Consider the following 25,510-nt stretch of genomic DNA (forward strand, 5'->3'; position numbering starts at 1 on the left):
TCTGCCTGTAGCTAATAATCTGTGTTTGTGTCGTTAATTCATGTAATAATAATAATAATAATAAAATAAATAAACAGTGAGACAAGTCTCAGTCATAAGAGCTTATATTTTAAGCTAAACCTTTTTGAATACGTTTGGTGCCTCAGCCTAATCAAACATAGAAAATAAAAGCAAAAACAATCAAAGGATAATTATTTGTTCTTTAAAACAAGCATTACACACATCATCTATGAATCATTTACTAATCAGTAAGCATTATTAGTTATGATTTTACTGCTGTGTAACTATTAACTGAAGGTTCATTATCAATTCTCTATTTATTAATTATGGTCATTATGTCGTGTTGCGAGTTACCTCATGTATGAGGTCCACCTTAAATGACATGGTCACTTCAAAAAGTCTCGAAGATTCAAAAACTTTCTTTGCTTTCAACTTGTAAATGTTAAATCGGTAGAAACCAGTGAGAGATCTACAAGAGAGGTTAGCTTTGGCTTCAGTCGGTGGCTTTGACTGCCCCCTAGTGTCTTTACCAAACAGCTGCACAGCTCCAGTTGGAGGCAGAGATGTTTCAGCTGTCAGTGCCAGACTGAGAAGAAGCTGTGAACAAACCAAGCTGATATATTTAAGAGTCAGCTCTCTACACGTGAAAGAAATCTGTGCCACAAATGCAACAGAAAAGAGGACAAGGCATCATCAGCGCCGTCAACATTGTTCAAGGCTCCCGTTTATCTCGACTGCTGCCAGGTGAGCTCTATCTTAGCATCAGGACTCAGACCATGTTTTAGACGCTTTCTCCTCATGCAGTGCAATGAGTGGTTATTCTGTATGAGAGAGCAACACATCTCAGACCAGTACCAGACAAGAAGGACTTCTCCCACAGGACAAGATGTGTGTGTGAGACGAGTATGTACCTTTAAACACATCTGATCATGAGGTGGTTACACTCTTAGCACACTTAGCAAGCATGTAGTGTTGCACACAAAAAGCAGAATGATGATGCAGCAAGAACCTGTGCAGGAGTGAGTCAGGTTTATAACACATTACACTTGCATTTTTTATTTAATGCCAGCAGCATTGCAGCTGCCACTGCAGCTCTTTTTAAGCATGATGTGCCATGTAGATCCCAATGTCAGCATCTTATTTACCCGCTTCCCAGTCAGTGCACAGCATATGACAATGAAGGGTTAAGTGGATGAAAACTGAGATTTGTATTTGATGAATGTAAGCAACATAATAAAACCTTTTCCAACTGTTAATCCAATCAGTGCTGGGAATGTGGTGTACGTCTACCCTTAATCAAATGATGCGAGTCTAATGACTCATGGACCTTTAGCATATTGCCAAGAAACAAAAAACAGGACGTCAGTTTTTGTGTCTGCACAGGTTTATACAGTAGACTTAATTGTGTTATTTACTGCCAGCAGCATTAGAGCTGCCACTGGATCCCTGCCACCGCGATCAGACATCAGGTTTGCTAATGAGTCCTGCACAGTTTGCGTCATTAAAGGTGGATAAAGTAAAGTTATTTAAGTATTTCTCTCCTTTCAGTGAGCAAAACCGAAGCGTTACTCTGTTGATTACAGAGAAGTCTGTGAGGACATCAGCATTTTTTCATAAAAACTTACAAATAAAATCAGACATTCGAATTTATGTTATTATGGATTCATGAATCAGTGAAAATCTATAACTCACCATTCATTTTCTGCCTGCACGTCACAGCTTTCATGGTTATGTCACCTTAGAACCACAGGATGTCGCTAGAGACTATCATAATTTGCTTGTACACACCGATTGCCCCAATATGGTTCCCACCAGTGAACAATTTTGCCTTTATATAAAAATAACGAAGGAGGGTCCCACATTTCCCCACCTGTGCACCGTTTCTGACAAAATCAGCGAACGTACAGAATCCACCGGAGAAACCGGTCAGACCTGCTCAGTGTTCAACAGCTTCAGGTTCTGCAGGAGATGGGATCGTGCACTGGCCAATTCCTCCGAGATCTCACTCAGGGTTGAATATTCAGTGGGAGGCTGGGACTCCGCCTTCGTTTCCCAGCCTGCAGAGTGGTGGGAACCGGGTACTAGGCAGCCCAAAATGGTATGCTATTTTTACCACTGTGTTCAATCTGAGGGCTGCTCTCTAGAGACCTGTTGCCGGCAGTTCTCCCAAAGCCGCGGAATTTAACCCTAGGACAGCTCTCCCCAGATGTGATGGAAAACATCTGGCCAGCTGCTTGACTACAAGGCTTGGCCATCCAGCCTCAGTGCTACTAACCCCCCTAAACACTCGTATACCAAGATAAAGCCCAGTTGATACTGATGATAAACAGCAACCAAGGCCCTTTAAAGGAATGTGAGACTTAATAGTGTGATGTACGGATGACTGAAAGCTGCCTGCACGTGGTACGTTATATATAAAAAAGCCTTTTTTGATTTGAAGTATTAACCATATACTGGTTTCGATAATAAAGGCAAGTATCTTTGAAAATAACTGGATACAGAAATAATGCAAAGAGTGTCCCAGAATAACATTTATTAATTACTGACTTTTATTTAATTTAAAAAAAGATTACTTGTAAATGTTACATTGAGTTCTACTGAAGCATTTCCATGATCTGTCTCTTAGCACAGGTTAACATTAGGCACACAATAATGCAGACATCATTTTGCATTTCTAGCAACTGTTCAAATACAAAACAGCGATTCAGAGAGAGAGAGAGTGGGGAGGAAGAACCCTAAAACTGCACTGAAAGCAGCGTAGCCAGGAAAATACATCAAAACTGGAATTCAGCCCATCTGTTCCCACGTGAGGGTCAACGGCTGATTTCTCAGGTGCCTGTGTCGTGCGTTACATTAAAGAAAACACAAAATCAATTTTCATGTACAGACCACGATACCCTGGATTGCAAAAGCCATCAAGAGCTAATTTATGTCATTCCCTCGCACATTCACCGAAAGTACAAAACGCCCCACCAGAAAAATCAGACAAATAGTCAACGTGCCTGAAAATATAGAGCTCTCGCTTCTTGACACGCAAATGTTCCCCGTGTATAAATGACTGAATACCAGATTTTTTTTAAATAAGACTTCTATAAAGTTGTAAAAAACCCAAATTTGCCCGTTCTTTGATTCATCAAGGATCTGTAGTCACTTAATATTTGGCCTTTCCTAAAAAAAACAACAAAAAAACATATTAGGAGCGAGTGGGCGGAGCACAACACCGACTCAAACTTCAGTGGCAGAAACAGCAATTTTACAAATACAGCAATTAAAATAAAGATACTAAACTGCCCTTTGTCCGAGTCGGGGCCACGGCCTTCAAAGCTTATGTACAGCTTATGGCACAGGAAGGGCAACTGCTATGGGTCCTCACTGCTGTTTTACCAGAGAGGGAATAATTGAGACAAAACGTTTTACTTATTGCACGAAAAATATTCAGTTCAAGGGTTTGCGTCACAGAAAGCTTTGGATGAGGGGAATGAATCCTTTGTCCTTTGGTCGGGCATCTTTCTGTTTTGGTCAGTCCCACATGATGCTCAGGGGGCTTCTTTTAATTTATATATGGAAATCTGTGATATGAGTGCAGGAAGTCTCTACAGAACAAAGCCTGAGAATCAATGCACACTGCAGTGTGTTGAGAAATGGCAAGTTATCACATGTGCAGCCTCATCAAAACATACAGTGGCACTGCAGGTCAACACTGCCCGTTCGGAAAGGTTTTTGACCCTTTGAATTGCTCGACATGAACGGGAACAACGTTTGTGTTTGTACGCCGACACGTGACAAGTCACAGGACCTGTTCAATGGCACATAGAATGGATACGAATGGGGTTTTACAATAAATCAAGCACATTACATTTGACTTTGCAGCTGTCCACCTTTTTTCTGAGAAAGAAAATATAGAAAATAATACAACATACAATCAAATACATTTTCAGGTCATCCTCTTTTTGTTATGCGGAGGTGAAAGCAAGTGCAGTATTCACGTTCATCAGAGAACAAAATCCGACAGGCTGACCCCAAAAGCCATCTTTTTAAAGCTAAAGCTGCTCAAACGCAGACGAGTCGAGATCTGTGGAGCTCGTCACAAACGTCTCTAATTTACCATACAGGCAGAACAATCATTGTCAACGTCACCATTGGTATACAGAAGTCTGTTGTGCACTAACAAGATTTGCACCAGCGTCAACTCTTCGCGTCAGGTTCACAAAACACCAGTGAGACATTTTAATAATTTTCTGTGGCATGCAACCCAGATTAGGGCTTTCTATGCCAAACAAACAATGTGGTTACATCTGTACCTGTGCCTTAGAAACTTTGATAAGAACAAAAAGCCAAATAACTGCACATTTTTGGGCTCAGAGGGGAAACTGGTGTGACGGCTTTTGAGTCCAGAGTTTTGGGGGAGGGTGATGGTTTGATGTTTAGTCGCCGCCAGACTGAGCGCTCAACGACAGCAGTGGAGACTTCACTATGGCGATGTGGGTACCGACACCTCCAGCAGGCGGTTGTTCTTGCGCTTGCAGGATATGCTGTTGCCGTTCTTCGGGCTGCTCTGGATGAACTTCACGCATACTTTGTCCTGCTTAAACTGCACCAGGAACCTGCCACACAGAAAACATGGGCAACGTCACAAAACATCGACGGCGCCGAAGAAATATCACCTTTCTCAGTGCGACTGCTCTTACTCATCCGAGATGTCAACTTTAAGTTTCTCCCGGTCTGCGGCGGTCGCCCCGATGCGATGGAGCTTGGTGATGATTTCAATAAGGTGCTCACTGCTGAGCAAGAAATCTCCTTTGACAGCTGAAGCCGAACCCTGCAGTAGAAGAAAGTCACATATTAAGATCTTTTAATAAACTTTGGTGTCTCGTCTGGCCTTACAGTAATCGTCCGTCACTTGGAGACATTTTTATTCGCTTCCCGCCGAGCTAAATGAGAAGCTCACTCCCTGAATGACTTTGGCTTCAACAAGCCAGAGCACAGCGGCTTCATAATTCTACTCAACTACACAATCGTGTCTCTTCTCACCTCTTTGAGTTTGAGAGCAAAGAAGCCGTCTTTCTGCGTGCTGACCGACACGCTAGTGACGTCTGGCAGAGGAATGCTGGCCTTCACCTGGCCCGTTTTCTGGTCAGCCAGGACAAAGTTCTTCTTGGTCAGCAGGAAGATCCGTGGCGTTCCCTGCAAACGTGCAAGCTAACATTTTAGCCCTCTATCATTCCCCCTCTACATGTTTTCTTTCAATGCATTTTTAAATGCTTGTGAGCTCCAAGCTCTGAGCTACAACATAGCAGACCTGTGCAGAAATGTCTGATGTCTGCTGGAAGAAAAACGCTGTCAGTTGTTATGATGTCAAAAAACATCAGCTCACCGTGTAAAGTGTTGAAATATACATCAAAACAACAAACGGCGGCTCTGCTTCACTGTGGAAAATTGCAGAAAATCTCTAAACACACAAGGTCGCTGTGTAATCACACTTCCTGTTTTAGGTTTTCCAGTTTGCATACAAACTAAATGGACTGTAAATACTGTGGTGTGTGCGCGTGTGTGTGTTTTCTGACCTTGCCATTCGCCCTGTTAATCTTGTTGACCACGTCGGCCAGCAGGACCTTCTCGTCCACAGCACTGTTGAGTTTCTGATATTTGGGGTTCTTGCTGATCTCCAGGTAATCTCCTTTGAAAGGCTGACTCACACTGACACACAATACAGGAAAACAAGACTCCGCTTTACCTTGATCATGTGACTACACGTTGCTTTTATCTTGCTATAAAATAAAATAAAGGGCACTTGATGGCAGTGATGTTCAGCTACCTGTTTGGGTAGAGAGCCTTTTTATCCTTGAAGATCTCACTTGCTTCCAGCTTCTCCTCATACACTGCCTTCTTCTCCTCGGTGAACTGGTCCCTGTATTTCTTGCACTAAACAAGAGACAAATTCATTCAGTTACATTCTGATGTATATGCAGTTATTATAAACATGGTTCTTTAATGTGGCTGAATGTGGTCGGTTTTTGTGACCGACCCTCCAGTGATGGAAGATTTTCCGGAGCTCGGTGTGGACTCCATCCAGGAAGCCGTACGGCCTGGCCGGCCACTTTCTGTCTATGGGGGACATGGAAGGCATGCTGCTCTTCAAGCCCAGGAAGTATTTCTGTATCTGGACACACAGACAAGAAAATCATCTTTGGTTTCTTAATATCATGTTAAACTTGAACATTAAAAACAAAAAGTCCAACTTACAATTCGCTGGATGGTAAAGTCGTAGATCTTTTTGCCGGCATTTGCCCTGAAGAACTTCCTGTACTCTCTGCGGACCTATAACGGCACCAAAAGATCAGATGAAATCAATGAACTCAGTTGGTTCTTAAATCTTATCTGTGTGTGTATTTGGAAAGAGAAGGAGGCACACCGACAGCAGGATGACAGTGCAACACAAACAGCACACTGAAAAAAAACATCTGACGTTTGGTTAGTGACAAACAACTGCAGTCTGCTGGACGTTGACATTTACTTTACTTGAAAGGATGTGATGGTTACAACAAGCAGTCTGACCATAAGTCTACAAACTGAGGTGGAAATGGGTGCACTGTGATGCACGAGGTGATGAAAAATAAAAAAACAATATTAGGACTGCAATAAATGGTGTATGGACAAGTTTACTTCAACAACCAGCAACAGGGACAAGGACACACACCTAGAGAGAAAGAGAGAAACTCTGCTGGATAGAAAAAAAGTGCTCGTTCATGGGTTAGTGTGACAGATGCAGAGAAAAGAAGATACGAGTCAGACGCCGCTGCGTGACATCTGCAACATTAAAAGCCTCAAAGGAGGAAAGAAAGGTCCAATCCTCAATCATCCATTTAAAATGGATTTTTCTTAACTACTTGTCTTATATACATTGCATTTAAAAAAAATTACAAAATGCAAGAAGTGTCACGAGGACAGCGCCTGGATAATGACAGAGAAGATCCCTGAGGAGGATGAGGAAAGTCAGGGGTGTCGAGTAGGTGGCAGACTTGTTGATGGCTGCGCCGTGGGGCTGGGAGGTACCTTGAGTCCCTGCCAGTAGGCCCAAATCAAAGCGACAGCGTGCTTACGCCTGGCCTCTTCCTTCAGTCTCCTGAGCTCCCTGCGAGCCTGTTCGGGGGTGGGAGGGAAGAGACAGAGAGTAGGAACAAATGAAGCAGGAGAAGATGAGAGGGAGAGGAGGTAGACACCGTTTTGCCTGAGGCCAGAAACATCAAATGCGCACACACACACTGCACACAAGCACAGTGTGATCACTGAGAGACTGTAAAATTACAGCTCTGCTTCTCCAGCCTCCAGAAACCAATATGGAAGTGTGGGTCATGGGAGCATTTATCTGGGGAACTTCTGGAAGGCAAACAGAGCTGGTGCTTTGACAACTTTGAGTGCAAAAGGAGAAAACAAAAAGTCACATCTCAGGCGGTCAGAGGATCCAAACTCATCCTTCTAAAAAACAGCACAGCAATGCAAAAACTACACATGCACCAGCTACACAGGAAGTCATGCAGAGGCAGCAGGCAGCATGCGGTGTGAAGCATGGACCTCGGAGGAAGAAGCTGAAAACAATGCCAGGATAGGACATCAGTCCCTGATGTGATGTATGGAGACTGGACGCCTACGTTTCACTGACTAGTACTCACAGTGGAAAAATGACAGCACTGCAAAGGCAGGTTCAGATGAAAATAACCATTCTGGTCACATGGGTGAGACTGCTGTGCTTTAGCAGCCAGCAGTCCACCTCTGAGAGACTCCATAATAAGATGTCTTACATACAACTTAAGTGTTTGGAAAGAGTCGAGCAGATGGACACGTTATGGACGAGGTGGGAGTGGGATTGATGGAGGGCGGCAAGTCAGAGTCACGGCAAATCAAGTCAACAGGCTTCCCAAATACCTTGGTGCCCTGCCAGCCAGCCCAAATGACCGATACGGCATGTTTATTCCTCGCCTCCTCCTTCAGCTGACGCAGCTCTCTCCGGGCCTAATGAGAAGCGGTGGCAGTTGTGGGTGAAGTTAATTTCAGTGGCAATCAAAACACAATTGTCCGAAAACAGGGGACAGCAGAGGCGACACAGCAGGGGCAAAAAGGCGGATAAACAAAGACGAACAACAAGAAAACGTGCGAACGAGGAGACTCTCCCCACAATGAGGCTGTGTGTGGTCAGCTTTAAAAGAATATCGTATGAAATGATGCAAAATAAAGTCCAGCAAGAAAGTTCAATTATCTTCAGCGTCAAAGGTGCAAACTAACAAAGAGCCAGAACCACAGTTTAGATTTAAGACACTAAAGTCTTAATGCTTTGAGCCTGGCTGTAATTTAGTCTAATAACAACCTCCAAGAATATTCGATATAACAGAGATTGTTACATTCTGACAGGATAATGGTTTCCTGCATGCCAGCAGAATCAGGCTGAGCTTTAAGAGCTTCCTGCTGCACATCATCACATCGATTAATAAGAAGCTTCTTGACTTTAACCAGAGTAAAAACCACAATCATAATCAGATGTGTGGCAACATGTACATTTCTTACTTCCAGCATATGTTTGCAGCATATGCTGGAAGTAATTTTAGATCGCAGCAGAGGTGTGGCACACTGGACAGAAAGTGTAAAACACCTGAGCCGCACGTCGCAGCCACGATCGGCACCGTTTACGACGCCGGATTAAGCGTGTTAGTTGGGGAAGTCGAGATAATCCCACATTTAACCCTTGTGTGGTGTTCATATTTTTGTTACTCAGCCAGTGTTCATGGGTCTGCTGGACCCGCTAGAGTTTTGGCTTTCCAAATTAACACTATCAAACAATTTTATGTTAAATTACTCAACAGATGTTTACTTCATCCCAATTACAAACCATATGAACAGTAAACATGGTTAATTTTTTCCCTTTACCTTTGTTAGATCACATTTATGAATGAATGTGCTTCTCGTTTTTTCTTTGTTTTTTTTTTATAAAATGTTATAAAAAAAAAAATAAATCAGTTGTAATCAAGTGGAGTGAGTGTAAAGACACAACACATTTACACGTGAAGCAATATGTTTCACAACTAAATGGGATCAGCTGCTCATCAATGGTGACATTAGGCCCAGGGTTGTAAAACAGGGGGAGGCGGTGCACACACTTATCCCACACTGTCCTTATGGCAGCTAGCTTGTCTCACTGCCGTCGAGCTGGTCTGTCGTCTCGGTTATCAAATCGGATAATCCTGGAAATTTTGTGGAAGTTTTCCAGAGACATTGATGCACGGAAAGGTTCTTGCCGGTTTCTGCATCCCACAGGGATTCTGTCGATTCCCCTTTGGACCTGAAAACTCCTGCAAGGATAAGAACCCCAAAGTAGGCCTTTGGGGTTCTTAGATGAATTTGGTCCATCTCCTTCCACCTCTCTCCAAAAACACACCTTCTAGATTACTGCAATCCAGAATAATTTTCTGGATGGAATCTGGGATGAAAAGCTCAAATGAAGACTTGATGTCCTGCACATGAGTAACTGCCAGCTGTGTTGGCCCTGGCTTATCACAGTAACAGCTCTGCAGGGTGGCTCATTTCTTGGGCAAGAAGACCATTCAATTTCACCAGTTATTGACATCCATATTTCTTCACTTCTGGTGGGCTTGTTCTGGTCCTGGAGCTGGCAGCAGATGGGGTACTCGTCTTCGTTTTGTTACTAAATGGTGCTCAACCTCATCCTCTTCTTCAAAGTCACTGTCAGACTCTGAATTTTCAGAAATGTGAAATATTCTGAAACCTCTTTGTCAACATCATCATCAGAAGCCCCTCTCTCTTCCAAAATCAATCAGATGGCCCTCGCAGCAGATAATCTTTTGCCATCTTGATCAGTTGTGATAAAGAACCACACTGGCAAAGTCTTATTTATAGTATTATGCCCCTAATTTGCAGGTGGGACAGGGTATGAGAAAATAAAATTTGGATCTCTCAAGAAAGAGGGTAAAATGTGTGAGATGTCAGAGCAGACGGTGTTGGTAGTTGAATTTTCAACAATGTTGCAACTTTGTGTGGAGCAGGAGGGGAAGAAAACACCATCAGCAGCACCAGAAAGGAGGAGGACAGAGTGTGGGAACACAGGACCTGCACTTTCAACACTTTTACTAGACCTGGGTCCAGTGGACCCGAACACCTTGTATGTAATGTAAATGCGTGGGGGGAGGTACAGTATGAGGTCACTGAAAATTTGTTCGGATTTATGTTCTTCACAGAAAATAAGCCAAAGCCAATGAATTTCAGGTTGAAAAAATAATTAATTGTTTTTCTTTTGAGAAAAACTGAAAACGGGTCTCACAGACCCGAACACCATACAAGGGTTAAGAGCCACACAACAGAAAACGGGAAGAAATGAACAGTCGGGCTCGTTAATCTGGCCGAGGTTCATTCAGCAGGGCTGCTACTCTATCAGGCAGTTTCGTGGTGAGAATAGCATAGGATGGGACAAGACGTGATGAACAGGGATGGCAGCTGGGACAGCAACACACTATCGCTGGGTGGAAATACCTTGGTTCCCTGCCAGTAAGCCCAAATTACTGTCACAGCATGTTTATTCCGCACTTCCTGTTTCAGACGTCTCAGCTCCAGCCGTGCCTGGTGGATGTGGTGGGCGTTCGGTAAGACAAGTTAAAGATGTGAGGAGGAGAAAAAAAAATCGAGACGGGAAAGTTGAAAAAGGAGCAGGGGAGAAAAGATAAGTGGGAGCTGTGTGATCAGCACAAGAAGCAGGATTAAAGGAAAACAGCAGCAATAACATTAAAGGACAGGTTTGTTAAAGAACAGCCGTCTTGCAATACTGTGGAGCCTTTAGGCAAGAACACAGCGAACAATAAAAAACCAAAGAGTTTGAAGCGTTCAGGAGCAGGCTTCTCCTGCAGAAGCCATCAAGGTACAGCAAACACCTCGCTCTTTGATATCCGTACCTGGGTGCCGTGCCAGAACGCTGCGATGGTGGTCACTGCCTCCTCGCATCTCTTCTGATGTTTCAGCTCTCGCAGAAGTTTGCGGGCCTGGTGGAAACATGCAGACACTTTCATTTTCTTCCACACGACAGCTGATACACTTTTTTCAATGAACAGAGTGAATTCAAAGACAGATGCACACCTGCCAGCCTCTGGTGTACGACTGAACCATGGTGGTAGCACTCTTGATGTTCCGGTACTTCTTTTGTTGCTGTGAGATGGAAAAGTGTCATTATGCATCGGTGAGTATGGTTTTTAATCCGCTTTGTATTTTGGTGTAATTAAAGGGTCTCACAGCGTAGCGGCGGTACCAAGCTGCCACCACTATCTGGCTCTTCTTCATCAACAGGAAGTGCGTGCGGCACTTCCAGCCTCTGTAGATCTTCTGAATGAGTGTGGCAAGGTCCTGGAGACACTGCTTTCTCTTCTCCTCCAAGAAAAAGAGCTGCAGGAAGAGGAGAAAATTAAGAGCTCCAGACAAGAGCACCTGGGAAACTGTGTGAACGCTGGATGTTATCAACATCATCAAATTATCTGCAGGAAGGTAAAATGTCAGGGAAAGTCAGTTTACTCTGAGGGGAAAAGGTTACGAGTTGGACTTTTTTTTGGGGGGGGGGGGGGTTCTAAACTGAGGAAGCACCAATTTCTCAATGACAAGAACAAAGTGCAGGTGGGAGAAAAAGTTTACTGCTCCAGGAAGACAATAAAACGGACCTTTTGATAATCGACTTATTCTCAAGGATGAGACCGCATCAGTTATTGCACTGGTGTGAGGAATAGGGCTGCCACAAACGATTATTTTGATAGTCGGCTAGTCAGCGATTACTTTTGCGATTAGTCGACTAATCAGATCATCATCCATTGGACGTAAACCATACAGCTTATTGCACCAGCAGCATCTGCTCTTATATAACTATCATTAGCTTACAGCTTTAAGTGTTTAAGGTCTGTGCTAACTAAAAATAAAGACAAGATGATAGTTTATTAAATTTTAATGACATTTGGAGATTGTTTCGGTGAAGTTTAATAAACTCCTTGCTATCTAAAATATAACAGGACACCGGAGTAAATTCTGGAGCATCTCACACTTCTGATAATCAGCTGTCTGCTTGAGGTTTATTCAACTGTGTAAAAACTATAACTTTAATCTCAGCCAAACCGATTTACTCAGGAACAAATAAAACACTGAAAAAAGCCAAACAACATTTTTAAGTTATCTAAGTGACTCATATATCATGTTTAACCTGAGTAGTGAAAGACGGCGGTGGGTTTGAAAATGATCTGCCGGGAGTCCGGTGTTCTCACGGCGCTAGTGACCTAGCCCCCGCCTAGCTATCGAGCTAGTGGGTAACAGACGTCTCCGAAAACATCGGAGCGCTTTTGAAAATATGCGGTGTCTTGATAAACTGAGCAGATATTTGAGGTTTACACAGCTACATTCTCGCCTGAAAATATGTTAAACGTTTATTTTGTGACCCAGAAAGAATAATAAGAGTAACATTAAAACTAACTAGCTGCCGCCATTGTTGGAAACGGAGCAGGGCCGCGCTATGAATTCTGGGACACAGTTTCTTCTTCTTCGGGGTTTAACGGCAGCTGGCATCATGAACATGCAGTGCTGCCATCTTCTGTTTCAGTCCGTTATTACACTCTTAAATCCTGCTACTTATTCCTGCGTCTTTTGGGATCTTACAAAGCTTCAAACGACGCGTCGACTATTAAATCAGTCGTCGACGATTTTGATAGTCGACGTAATCGTGACTAGTCGACTAATCGTGGCAGCCCTAGTGAGGAAGTCACTGCTTTACCTTCAGGAACACTGGGCCTGTCGATATAACGCCACATATGGAAGTTTCTGGGTTTGTTCATATATCCACAGAGCTTGACTGATACCTACGTCGCGACTATTCTATTTTCTGTATAGATAAAAAAATGGTGTCAGTTAAGCTAAAGGTGTGACTGCAGTGATTAAGGAGCAGAATAAATATGCTCGAACTCTGTTTCAGTGATTTTGAAGCTGTAGATATGTAAAGCAGATAAGCTGATCAGATAGAAAAAGCAATTATGGAAAAATTCTCCCAGTGTGAGATCATGTTATTCCAGGCTCTGTTTGGCCTTTTGCTGGTGGGGGAGAAAGTCCATCCAAACGCTGCAGGCCCGAGCAGCTGAAGAGTCTGCAAGCGCAGAGGAAAGAAGCCTGTTTCCCATGTTATATGGGACAGCTAAATGAAACCATGTGTTCTCAGAGTGGTGGTTACAAGCTAATTGTTGAAGTGGGGGCTCCAAGCAAAGCCCACCCTGCTTTACAAACATGTAGCTGTGAGAAAGCAAGGCAGCTGAGCACACCGGCTTCAACCATTCGACTCCAAAACAGCCCAATCTGCAGGAATACTGAGCAGCTGTCCAAAAAATAAATGCTTCGCCAGGTTAGAGAGTGGATTTTACCGTTCTTGGGTTTCTGATGAAGATCTTGGAGCGGCCATAAGAGATCTCTTCTGTTGGAATCTGGAGGTCGGCCATCAGCACCTCCACTCCTTCCCTGTGGGAAGTCAGAAAAGTCAAGAGGGTCCTACACTACACGAGCGCAGATATATACAGTTTTCACAGGATTGCAGTGCAGTCCCAACCTTACTGCTTCCATAGGAATTAAGAGGATAAGTCGCAGGCGTGCGCTGCTAATCAAACGCACTTGATTAAAATAACAACTCTTTAAAATCAGGTTGTGTCAGTTCGAGCTTTCAGGTGTGTGTCAACAAAATCTTCCTAGGAGTGGACGTTCCAGCAAGTTCACCCCGGGGTCAGGTTGTGCAATGCTCAGAGAAAAGGCTTTGCAGGCCTCAGCATGCTAACCTGGGAAGTTCATCACAGTACAATTAGAAAGAGACTGAACAAGTATGGCTTGTTTGGAACGACAGCCTCTTCTTTTTTTAAATAAAGAAAAAACAGGGCAGCACAGCTCATGTTTGCAAAGGTTCAACCTGTGCCGTCTGAACAGGGGAGCCGTTTAAAGTCCAGACGTCAACGTGATGGGAGCTGCGCGTGAATAAACACCTGCAAACATCTGTTCCTCAACGTTTTCATTCAGAAGTAAACACGCTTCTTAGATCAGAGGTTAAATGTCTTAAAAAGTTAAGGTGTAGTCGTCTCGTGTTTAGGATCTTAAGACTACTGTGACCTGCACAGACAAAGGTGAGCGGGCCAAAATTACACCACAACAATGTGAGACTGATGAAAACCACACAGAAAACAATTGCACATGATGCTGAATCATGGGGTGTACTTAGTTTTTCACCTGACAGAAACAGCAGAAGGATTCGGATTCATGGAATAACAGAAGAGAGCGCCGAGGATGGAGTTTGAGAAATGATGGAAACCATGATGAAAGCAACAGCCAGAGAAATATGTCAGGAGACTAAGAAGAAAACTAAAACCACACAAAGATGATACAAAGATGCTGAAACATCAGGAGCCAGATGTGTGAGACGGCAGATAGGAATCAGTGACTTCACCAGCAGAGAGGACGAAACCTGCAAGTCTGGCCGAGTCGAGGAGACAGATAAGGAGGGAACGTCTGGGCATGTTGTGGTTCCGAAACATAAGGTTTCATTTCCTTCAAACAAAGCTCGCTGTGACGACACGCACCTAAAACATCTCTGTTGACACACTGCTTTTATATAACATGACCGAACCAGCCAAACCTTTTTACCCTGGAATCACTCACGTCTTTAGTTAACTTGCATGTGAATCCATGCATATGCACACAGTGGGGACAGGAATGCATGAAAACAGCTGGGAAAAAAGGAGGGAACCAGTTTCCTTATCCTTAGATCTACACATACCAAACTCAGCCAAAAGTGTTGCTTTATAGCTCAGAGTTTTAGACCACATATTTAAATATACAGATCATATGGTCTGCTGGGTAAACTGCTGTCAAGCTCCCCTAATTATTTTCCCTTTTGCCTCTTTCTGTGTCATCCGAGTACTTTCTAGCAACGGCTGCTTCGCATTCACACAGCCACACCTGGGAGTGGACCGCTCTAGCCACAGTCTATTAGTGCTGGTCACACACTCTCCACTGGGAGCAGAGTCAAGTTTAGTGCCTTAGCTAAAGACACCTGGGAGCATTTCTCATTTTCCACTGAAAACTTGAAGGGATTTGCTCTGGCAAGCTTCCAGGGCCAAGACCTCTTTTCCCCCCTAATCAACTATTCCCTAATGTCACCACTTCAGGGTATAAACAACAATTACCTTGCAGGCCCCTTCCAATGCGGCCAGGTCCTTTTGCAGAGCATTTTGTAGCGCTCCAAGCAGGGCTCGTAGGGCTGGCGGAAGGCATAGCCTGCTCGTCGCACACGGACGTTCTCCATCAGGCCCAGGTAGCGCACCTGATGGCGGACCAGAGAGTCGGTGAAGATGTGGGATGCCTTCTTATCATTGGGCTTGATGCAGCTGGAAAGCAAAAATTAAGTTGCAGATATTAGGCTGGTGCGTAGAGCCGGCTGCAGTAACAGCAGCAGCTCTTAAGTGCGCTTTTTATAGATTAATAGACCGTGCTAGACGGTGAGAGTAACAGCAGGCCGGCTGTACTCTCTGGACTATTTGAAAATGATTTCAAAGCAAACTTTGAGAGAATCACAAACAGCACAAACTGCTCTTTCTGTGTAATCGATATGATCAGATTTACCGGATGTAGTTTGGGTTCTTGGTCTGCAGGTTCCTCATCAGCGTGCCCACTGAAGCTCTGAACTGGAATCCAGCAGTTAGTGGTCTCTTCAGGTTGACTTTGGCTGGGTTGCCTTCAGGAAACAGCTGTTTGATGAGGCTGTGGTTGGCTTTGTACATGGCCTGTGACAGGTCCCGGTACAGAAGGTCATTGTTCTTATCCACAAAGCCCTCCACACGATACAGCACCTGGATACACAGAGGGAAGTGAGCCATTCACAAAAAGGTATTTTCATACACAAGTTGAACAAAGTGGTTACTTCTTTTTACACTTTGATTTTATCCTATGCAAAAATTCATAATATTATATTATTAATTTGTTAACATGTCTTTTTTAACATATCCGTCAGCTGTTATTGTTGCTGCCTCGGGTACCTTGCCGGCGTAGTGCTGGATGCGGAAGCAGTTGTGCGGCAGGCTGTGGTCGTTGAGGAACTTTGAGTTCTTGTTCAGCCGACTCTCAAAGTGCTGGTGGTCCGCACAGATGGTGTTCAGTTTGTCCAGGAAGGTCTCATCAGTGACCGTCCCCGGCCTCAGACACTCCTCGTCCAGCATGGCCAAGATGCCGTTTTGATTCTGGCACAAACAAAAGGAGGTTTAGGGTCAAACTTCTGAAGGGTTCAATGTAGAAACGTATTATTCTGTCATGGCTCATGTGTTTCACAGTGCTGAACAATCTGTTCACAACAGCTCGGATAATCATCTCATTTTGCTAAGACAACGTCAGACTTAAAATCAGCTTTAATGATGAACTGCTTTTCAATAACAACACCGATCATGAGGTTACACAGGAGGTTTACGCCACCTCTGGAGTCACAGAGCGGGAGAAATCATCCAGATTTAACCAAAATTAGCGTTTCTCAGTTATTCCAGAGAAACAAGTGTGGAGAACATGAAAAGCCAAGAACAGACACAGGACTTACGTTCTCAATCAGGTCACAGATGATGGCATTGTTGAAATATTCAATGTTGGTCCACTCGATGCCCTGTAACAAATGCATAAGCAGAGGTATACAGACATTTGTGTACATTTTAGAGACTGATGTACGCTGCATGTGGGAGAGCTCAGCACAGCACGTGCATTTTCAGCGTGCACCTCATCTATCACCTTTACCAAGTATTCATGTGCTGCAATTACAGAGACACATGTTGCAGCACTTAATATTTACATGGGCGTAATGAGAACAAATGCTCCGGGAAGGAAAAAACAAAGAGACTTGGGTTGGTCACAGATCTTGTTTCTTTCATCTTGAACTCGAGTGCGTTTATTGAAAATGATTTAATCAGGATAAACCGATGCGTTTCCATCAGTTCTGAAGACATAATTGTCCTCGGTGCTTTGATGTTATGTCCTACAGGCTCCGTCTGCCTCACGTCGAGGCCAGAGTCCCTTTGGAGACTCAAAGGAGGAACACTTTCAATCTTGCCCTCTCAGAAAGGTTCACTGGGCCTTGAAAATTTTTTTTAGCAGCCATCAACTTCATAGCTACTAACGGCTTGGTAACCTAGGTCGGGGTAAGCAACTGGACAGATATTTTGGAGGGGGGAGGGGCGGATGCACAGGAGGCATAGCTTAAACTGACGGGTGGCCGGCCGCATTCCTGATTGGTAATCCTCCCTTCTTGCTCCAGCACTGCGGTATTTTCCCATGCAGTATACTGGAGAGAGGCCAGGAGTGGAATATCATTGGTGGTGGTGTTAGTAGGGAAGTGGCGTGGGGGTCACTACTGCTGCACTCATACACAGAGCTCGGAAAACAAACAGAGCCTAAAGGCCCGCAGCGGGGAGTGTTTACTCTCGCCGGAGCGGAAGACCATTTCCGTCCCCAAGAATCCACAGAGGGAAGACGTGAAGGGAATAAATGAAGAGGGTTTTCATGACAGAGACACACGTGAAGTAATAATGCGTCTGGTCAAAGGGCGAGGCTTGTAGAGCTTAAACAGATGAGCGCCGAGCGCCAAGCCGCCAGCGCAACAAAGGTGTGCAGAGCGCCAACACGTAGAGTGATGCAGATTCTGCACAGCTGTAGGCCTGCACAGCACAGCTCGCTCTCGCTCTGCAGGCCTACTTGTTGTTCCTAGAGTATTTAAAAGTAGAATGGGAGGCAGAGCCTTCAGTTTTCAGGCCCCTCTTCTGTGGAACCAGCTTCCAGTTTGGATTCAGGAGACAGACACTATCTCTACTTTCAAGATTAGGCTTCAAACTTTCCTTTTTGCTAAAGCATATAGTTAGGGCTGGACCAGGTGACCCTGAATCCTCCCTTAGTTATGCTGCAATAGACGTAGGCTGCTGGGGATTCCCATGATGCACTGAGGTTTTCCTTTCCAGTCACCTTTCTCTCTCACTATGTGTTCACAGACCTCTCTGCATTTAATTATTTGTTATTAATAATCTTTGGCTGTCTCTCTTTTCTTCTACAGCATGTCTTTATCCTGTCTTCCTTCTCTCACCCCAACCAGTCGCAGCAGATGGCCCCACCCCTCCCTGAGCCTGGTGCTGCTGGAGGTTTCTTCCTGTTAAAAGGGAGTTTTTCCTTCCCACTGTCGCCAAAGTGCTTGCTCATAGGGGGTCATATGATTGTTGGGTTTTTCTCTGTATCTATGAAGCGCCTTGAGGTGACTTTTGTTGTGATTTGGCGCTATATAAATAAAATTGAATTGAATCCCAGAGTTCACCATTCACACGCTCACCTCTCTGACATACTCTTCCTGCTCCTCACGCAGGGTCAGCTCGATGAAGATCTGCTGCAGTTTCTCGTTGCAGTAGTTGATGATGAACTGCTCAAAGCTGTTGTCCTGTGGGTGTAGCACCAGGAGGAGAAAAACAGTCAGACTTCTGTTAATGTGTTGGTTCATCTGCATTTCAGAGAATTCCTGCCACTAACGGTCTGCTGAGTGGCTTAATAACAGGTTAGAAGAAGGTAGGACAGGTGGACCATCGACATATCCGGATATCCAACATCCAGCTGTTTGTAAGTACTACACTTCAGGAATCTACGTCTGAAGGATCATCTCATCTTTCATTGTATTAAAAGCTTATCTGTCAAATCTGCTTCAGCTTCTTCTTCTCTTGGCTAACTGAGACTCATCCTTCATATCCATTTCCACTGGATTTGTCTGTTCAATTCACTTTTCCAAGATAATTTCCTGTTGTGTTTTATTAAAAAGTACGGTTGCACCTGCGCATCCTGAAAGTGAATTCATATCCTCAACAGCTGCACAGCTGCTTTTAGAAAACGAAGAGTAAAGCATGACTGTAACCCAGCATCACTTGATGTCGCTGCACGCACTGACACTTACCGTACCTCTGAAATGACACCAGTGATAATAAGTTTGAACAGCAGCTCGCTCCTTCTGAGGATTTGCTAACTCATTTTCCGACTGAGCACACACCTAATCAATCTGGACGTTGAACAATGGATACCAGGAAGGTTGTAATAATACCAGATAATGACAAATTCTTATCAGAACACGTTCCTGTGAACTGTCTTGGATTAGATTTCATTAAACATTGATGGAGCGTTGACTATATAACAGCCTCGACCACTTTTAATCCCCACAGCATTCACTTATTATTGTCGTCAATCATGACGGTGTTTAGTGGTGAGTCATGCTTCTTGGCACACTGGGTTAGGTTAACATTTATTGCTACGGTTAGAGGTTCAAAGACAGTTTAGTCCAACAGCTCGGAGAAGAGGACAAACCGAGGTTCTCAGTGACCAGGAAATAGGATCCACACGTACAAGTGGAGCAGTTTTTAAAACAATTTCCTTTTACTGAGAAACGAAAAGGTTGTCCACACACACACACACACACACACACACACACACACACACACACGTACGTCGGCTCCAAAGTGGCAGCAGATGCGTGGCTGAAACATGTAAAAGAAACCAAAACTATTTTATCTACAGTCAATGTTTTTATGACAAGTGGTTAATATTCATTCAAGGACATAATAAAAATGCCTTCATGTTCACAGACTTTCATCAATGGTTCCACGTTTGAATAATAAACATTTAGCCAAGATGAACAATGTTCCTCTGAAGCTCAGTAACTGACATGTTGACCATGTTATTTTGTTTAAACTAAAATTTAACACACGATCGTTTTATGATGCTTTTAATATGCTGCGAGCTAAAGTTGGTACGGTCTGTGTCAAATATCAGCATGATATAAATAAAGTAAATACATTTTCATCTCTCCAAAATAACGATCCATTTTTAAACTAATCACTTTCTGTTATCCTGTTTAAAAACTGGAGCCAAATAAAGACTCAGCAATCAGCTTTCAGTCTTATTGAAACACCTGATCGTTCTAAGAAAGCATTTAATTCTACACTCATTAATATTAATAATAGAAACACCTGTTAGTGCAACAAGCAATAAGGCCGAGAGCTTCACATTCTTCACATAACTGTTATACATGTAGGCTTCACTGCAGGCCTGTTGCATTAGAGTGCATTGCTGTTAAGTGTACTGACTGAACTGACTTAAGCAGACTGTGACTTTGGCTTGTCCAGCCTCCTGTCAGCCGCGTGGCTCTGCTGCACACGAGGAGCCCTGAATCGTCCTTAACGGGGAGGTGAATTAAGGAGTTTAGATCACAGCATGCTCGCGGCCACAGCAAACAGGTGCAGGTGTTACTTACTCCATTCTGGTGACCCAGACACAACAACAACGAGAGGAGAGGAAGGACTCGAGAGTGAGTGGGGTGAACGAGCAGGGATAGGAGCAAGACATGATCGGGGGGCATCGTGCATCACAACAAAGAAACTTTTAAAGCCGTCATTCTGTTCAAACTCTGTCACATGTTTACATGCACTGCTGTCTATGTGGCGTTTGGTGCATTACTTTGTATACAGTTAGCATAAATGGAGCCTGTTCTACGTCTCGCTGTAATATGTGATGTTAATGCTGAGAATCAGAATCACCTTTGATTGTGTAACAACAGCATGAATACGACGTGCAGAGTGTGCAAAGGCTATTTTCCTGCTGTGAAATGCAGACTTTGAGAATTGAAACCACTTTTCCACAAAAATAATTTCAACTCCAGGAGCAACAACAAAAACTGAACTAATCTGATCTCAGTGTGGTTTTATCAGCTCTGCCGACAGGCTCCACACAGGTACCAAAACATGCACACAAACAGCCGAGGGCAAAATTCTTTTCCTTGTAATAAAAATGTTTGGATGGTCCGACTGTGTCCTTGTGGCCTGTCAGGATAAAAAAAGGCTGGTCTGAGCTGCTATTTGTCTCACCTCAAATATCTCAAAGCCGTAGATGTCCAGGACGCCCATGACCTTGTGCCGAGCTTTAGTTTGTGCCTGCAGGGACACAATATTGGTACCATTAGGAATAAAGTACAGCAGTGGAGTTTTGTCAGTCTAAATAAATAAATTAAAAAGATGCCTGACATCGCTTACTTGTATGCTTTCATTGATTCTGGTAACCAGCCAGCTAAACAAGCGACTGTAGAGATTTTTGGCAAGGGCATCTCGGGCATAGTAGGCCTGTGAATGAAGACACTGTTAATGATGAAGCGACAATAAAGCGAACCAGCAGAATCGGCAACGATTCATTTTATTACATATCTGCAGAATTTAACTAAACTTGTTCCTTAAAAAAAGCTATCGTGGCTACACTGATTCAAAGGAAACAGAGCAGCGGCCATACATGAGCAGAAATATGAGGATTATAAAGTCAGGCTAATAAACCCTTTCCTCGTCTGTTCTGGGCACACAGGGCCCATGTTTGCAGCATTAATGTTATATGAAGAGTCTGAATGAACCCACTAACCTCGAAAATATGACCTACATTTGAATTTCCAGGAGGAATACTGCACATGTATAATGCAGACGTTGTCATGTAGAAGTGGCACAGAGTCGGCAGCCAGTAAAGCAAGTCAACGGGAAGAAATGGCCCTTTGGTGTGTGTGTGTGTGTGTGTGTGTGTGTGTGTGTGTGTGTGTGTGTGTGTGTGTGCGTGCGTGCGTGTAATAAGCAGGTGAAAGAGATGCCAGTCTGCCTCTGACCTGGGCCACATTCAGCGTCGTGGAGACTTTCTCCATTTTAGCCTCCACTGTGCGGTAGCTGAACGCCCTCTCCAGCACCGACTGCTCGATCCCCAGCAGCTCACACATCTCCTTCAAATCTGCAAAGTAGCCACAGAAAACGGATTAAGACACGCAGAAAATGCTTTTGCAGACATCAGGTCTCATCTTGTGATGGTTCTTATTCTACATTTGATTCGAATCAGAGGGTAACGTCATAAGGAAGCTGTAAGGAGGAAGAATCAACCCTCGTAACCTCCTCAGCGTTTGGGTTTTATTCCCGACAATGAGGTGTTCCCACCGGCAGAGTCGAGGGAAAAGCAAAAACAGAGGACTCATCTGAATAACACGTTGCAGCTGATTATTAACAATGCAGTCTTTGATTCAAATGTGGGAAAAAAAGAGGAAAGCACGGTTGTCCAAGACTCACTGAGGGAAAAATGCAAATGAATGATTTCCCTAAAAACAGCAGCTGTGAGGGTGAAACTCTTGTCACGCAAATCATAACACAAATATTGTTTGAGGACAACAAGCTGCCAACAGGGGACCAGGCCCAGTGAGCAGTGGGTCAAAAGGGTTAAATGAAAGGAGAAAATATTCACAATAACTCCTGTGAATAAAAAAACAAAACAGTGTAAAATATGTCCGATGAAGGCGCAGCAGCACCAAGCCCACCATTTTTGTCTTTGACGCGGCTCTCGTCGGTGCCGTTGCAGCGCGACTCTGGCTTGAACTCTATGTTGCCAAGCTTCAGCACAGCTGCCACCAGCTCCAGCACCGACTGCACCTCGTCCTCCATGAAGCCCACGATCTGCATGGCGTTCTGGAAGAGGGCGAGAAGAGGGAAAAGACAGAAACAACGTCACTAAGGCACCGACGTTCCTGCAACTTGGTGCAGAGGGGAACACCTACAAACATCACACAGAACATCCTGACAGCTGACAGGTAAAGTGAATCGCACTGATTATATCTTCATCATGGCCTCTGTTAGCAGGCGGGAGGTGTCAGAGAGGGGGAACATTTTGTCCTTAAAGTTGATGTTAGAAGCAGGAATCGTTTTCAAGCGTAAGGATTTGGGAGCGTTTGATAGAACTGGGTCAGCTCCTGTGGGGTGTTCCTGATCTGCAGGGGTCAGTGATCCAAGGTAGCTGAACCAGTGATGGGCTCATGGGTGGCCAAGACTCCCTTATGGTCAGCCTTTACTCCCACAGCAGCTCTTCAGTCCAACAGATGAGCTCAAATTGCAGAAAACGTTCGTGCTGGTTCTGATAGAAAGGTGAGAAAACACAGAGCATCACAGGTTGCTGTGTGTGGAGCTGCAGACCTGACAGGGTCTCCATGCTGTCTGCTGCTGAAAGCACCAACACTGGACATGTGGCCATCAGATCTGGACCACAGAGCGATGGAAGAAGGTGGGCTGGTCTGATGAAGCACGTGGATGGCTGGGTGGTTGTTCCCCAGGTAAGTGATGAACATCTGGTACATCAGGATGCATTATGGGAAGAAGGCCAGCCAGCAGGGGCAGTGTAACACTTTGAGCAATGTTCTGCTGGGAAACCTTGTGTCCTGCGTCCATGTGGATGTTACTTTGACACGTACCATCTACCTAAGCATTGTTGCACATCATCTACACCCTTTCGTGGGAACAGTGCTCCCTGATGGCTGTGGCCTCTTCAGCAGGATAATGTGCCACAAGTCAGAAATGGTTCAGGAATGGTTTGAGCACAACAGCCAGTTTGAGGAGTTGACTTGACCTCCAAATTCCCCAGATCTCAATCCAGTCGAGCCATGTGCTGGACCCACACGTGGAGGCCCCACCTCACAGCATACAGGACTTACAGGACCTACATCTGGGTCCAGATACAACACACCTTCAGGGGCGGAGTCCATACTTCGATGAGTCAGGAGGACCAACACAATAGGTGCTGATAATGTTGTGTATATCACTGCTCTGTGATCAGTGCTCTCACAATGAGTTTATTAAAAAGACACATCTAGTCTTCTCACTGGTTTGTGGAATCCACTCAAACTTGTACACACTGTATATATATAAAGCAAAATCCTATCAAACATATCAGCACAAGCTATCATAACACCTGAAATCATGAATTTGAATATTTAAATCTCTTTAACGGAATCCCGGTCCATCATATTACAGTCAACCTTCCTCTTCCTGGATCACAGACACAGAGCAGTGAACGGTGACGACCGATGATGGAGAATTCATGAATCGCAAACATTTAATCAAACATCAACAAATAAACATTTAAGAAAAGAAAGCTCCGTGTGGCGGCGTCATTGTGTGGAGGGAATGTCGTCTCGTGCTTCCTGTGGAGAAACGCAGCTGCAGCAGGAACAGCGTTAAAAACTCTGTGGGAGTCGATGAGAAGCAGGATGTGAGGAGGGGGAATGAGTACAGTAGAGAGTGACAGAGCAGGCTGTAGGGGCTTATACAGTAGCTGAGCAAAGCATGCTGAAACAGGCCTAATGACACAGCACAGGAGATAGCAGAGCGCTTCTCCCAGACACAACATCCTCTGTGTTACCATCAATAAGGCTGAGAAGACGCACAAAGACAAAATAGCACATATTTGTGCAGAGCTTCAATAAGAGGAAACTCTTTTCTCCCGTGGCTTTCTCTGTTTTTGGAGTTTTTCCTGTGTTTAATCAATACAAACCAGTCTTTAATCCACCGTCAAGATCAAAGTTCACCTGGTTTTGCAACAGGTGGGAGGGCCGCTGGCGTGAAGTGTTGACACAGCCAGCAATACTGACGCCAAAGCACGTTTGTTCGTTTGTTCTGCCGTGGAGATAGCAGGGCAATCAGACCGCCTCCTCGCTCTGCCGCGCCACACCGAGTTAACAGAAATCCCGCAGAGAGGAAAGTCTGTGCCAAACGTCACGAGGGTGAGGCGCAGCGTCGGGCTCCACCAGTCATACGGACACACGTATGCGCTCTACTCACTCTGACTGTCCTGAAGTTAGCCGCATCGTCCAGTCCGCTGACCGCAGCAGAGTCCAGGCTCAGGTAGTTGTACTTGCTAAAGTCCCGGTCCAGCTTTAGCTTCCCTGTGACACACAAACCATGTGGTTGTCATTTAGACTCATGCAGCGTAACTACACTCCTGCCAGCTGCCCCATAAAATCCAGCACAGCTCTGTGAGCCGATAGAAGATGCTGAATTCAATTCCCGTTTAAAGAAACACAACTGATGGTGTTGCCTTAGAAATTTTAGAAAAATGTGTCTAAGCCCTGGGGTATTGCCCTCCTTCAGTTCTGACACGGTGTATTCAAACACTGAGCTGCTGCTGTGAACATCATGCTGGAAGATCAGATTGCCCTCTTTAAAGGCCTCCCTGTCATTTAGTAGAGAAATCCTCTTCTGGGTGCATGTGTCAGATTTCATTCATAGCAGTATTAACAACAGCTAGAGCCTCAGTGATGTGTGCGCTCTGGGGTCAATGACCATTATATTGTTCTCCTTTGTGAAGAACATTAAACAATGGCCCCTCGCAGCAGAAACGCAAACAGAGCGAGTGGGTTTCACTCTCTTTGTTCTCGTGGTGTTTATTAGGCAGGAAGGACGACTTATTAATGCGTTAGCCATGTGTTCATGCAGCTGCATGGGGGGATTGGCACATTTAGTATACACACGGTAAACGTAACAGTAAGCAGAACATCAGGCCTATTTTTTTAATTCATACTGCGAGCATCCAGAGACGTGCACATTCTGAGGTCTTTCTCCTG

General features: G+C 44.5%; 1 protein-coding gene across 5 annotated transcripts in view; it reads right to left on the reverse strand.

Annotated features, from left to right (window-relative positions):
• Positions 1-2,526: 2,526 nt before the first annotated feature.
• Positions 2,527-25,510, reverse strand: part of myo1b (myosin IB) — a 63,128-nt gene continuing 40,144 nt past the window's right edge. Inside the window, exons 9-32 of one of the 5 annotated variants that reach the window (XM_012923231.4) lie at positions 24,729-24,832; positions 22,439-22,586; positions 21,746-21,864; positions 21,138-21,224; positions 20,973-21,038; positions 18,404-18,508; positions 16,637-16,699; positions 16,089-16,289; positions 15,676-15,902; positions 15,240-15,440; positions 13,437-13,530; positions 11,287-11,436; positions 11,134-11,202; positions 10,953-11,039; positions 10,537-10,623; positions 7,924-8,010; positions 7,054-7,140; positions 6,244-6,318; positions 6,026-6,160; positions 5,816-5,922; positions 5,565-5,697; positions 5,032-5,184; positions 4,689-4,819; positions 2,527-4,604 (exon numbers count right to left, since the gene is read on the reverse strand). In XM_012923231.4, the coding sequence (XP_012778685.1) occupies positions 4,472-4,604; positions 4,689-4,819; positions 5,032-5,184; positions 5,565-5,697; positions 5,816-5,922; positions 6,026-6,160; positions 6,244-6,318; positions 7,054-7,140; positions 7,924-8,010; positions 10,537-10,623; positions 10,953-11,039; positions 11,134-11,202; positions 11,287-11,436; positions 13,437-13,530; positions 15,240-15,440; positions 15,676-15,902; positions 16,089-16,289; positions 16,637-16,699; positions 18,404-18,508; positions 20,973-21,038; positions 21,138-21,224; positions 21,746-21,864; positions 22,439-22,586; positions 24,729-24,832 (2,849 nt within the window). In that variant the 3' untranslated portion in view covers positions 2,527-4,471. The remainder of the gene's footprint in view (positions 4,605-4,688; positions 4,820-5,031; positions 5,185-5,564; positions 5,698-5,815; positions 5,923-6,025; positions 6,161-6,243; positions 6,319-7,053; positions 7,141-7,923; positions 8,011-10,536; positions 10,624-10,952; positions 11,040-11,133; positions 11,203-11,286; positions 11,437-13,436; positions 13,531-15,239; positions 15,441-15,675; positions 15,903-16,088; positions 16,290-16,636; positions 16,700-18,403; positions 18,509-20,972; positions 21,039-21,137; positions 21,225-21,745; positions 21,865-22,438; positions 22,587-24,728; positions 24,833-25,510) is intronic. The other 4 variants (XM_076875385.1, XM_076875384.1, XM_004566030.5 and 1 more) reach the window with 4 other exon arrangements.

Source organism: Maylandia zebra, linkage group LG16 (genome assembly GCF_041146795.1).
Source record: "Maylandia zebra isolate NMK-2024a linkage group LG16, Mzebra_GT3a, whole genome shotgun sequence".
NCBI lineage: Eukaryota > Metazoa > Chordata > Actinopteri > Cichliformes > Cichlidae > Maylandia > Maylandia zebra.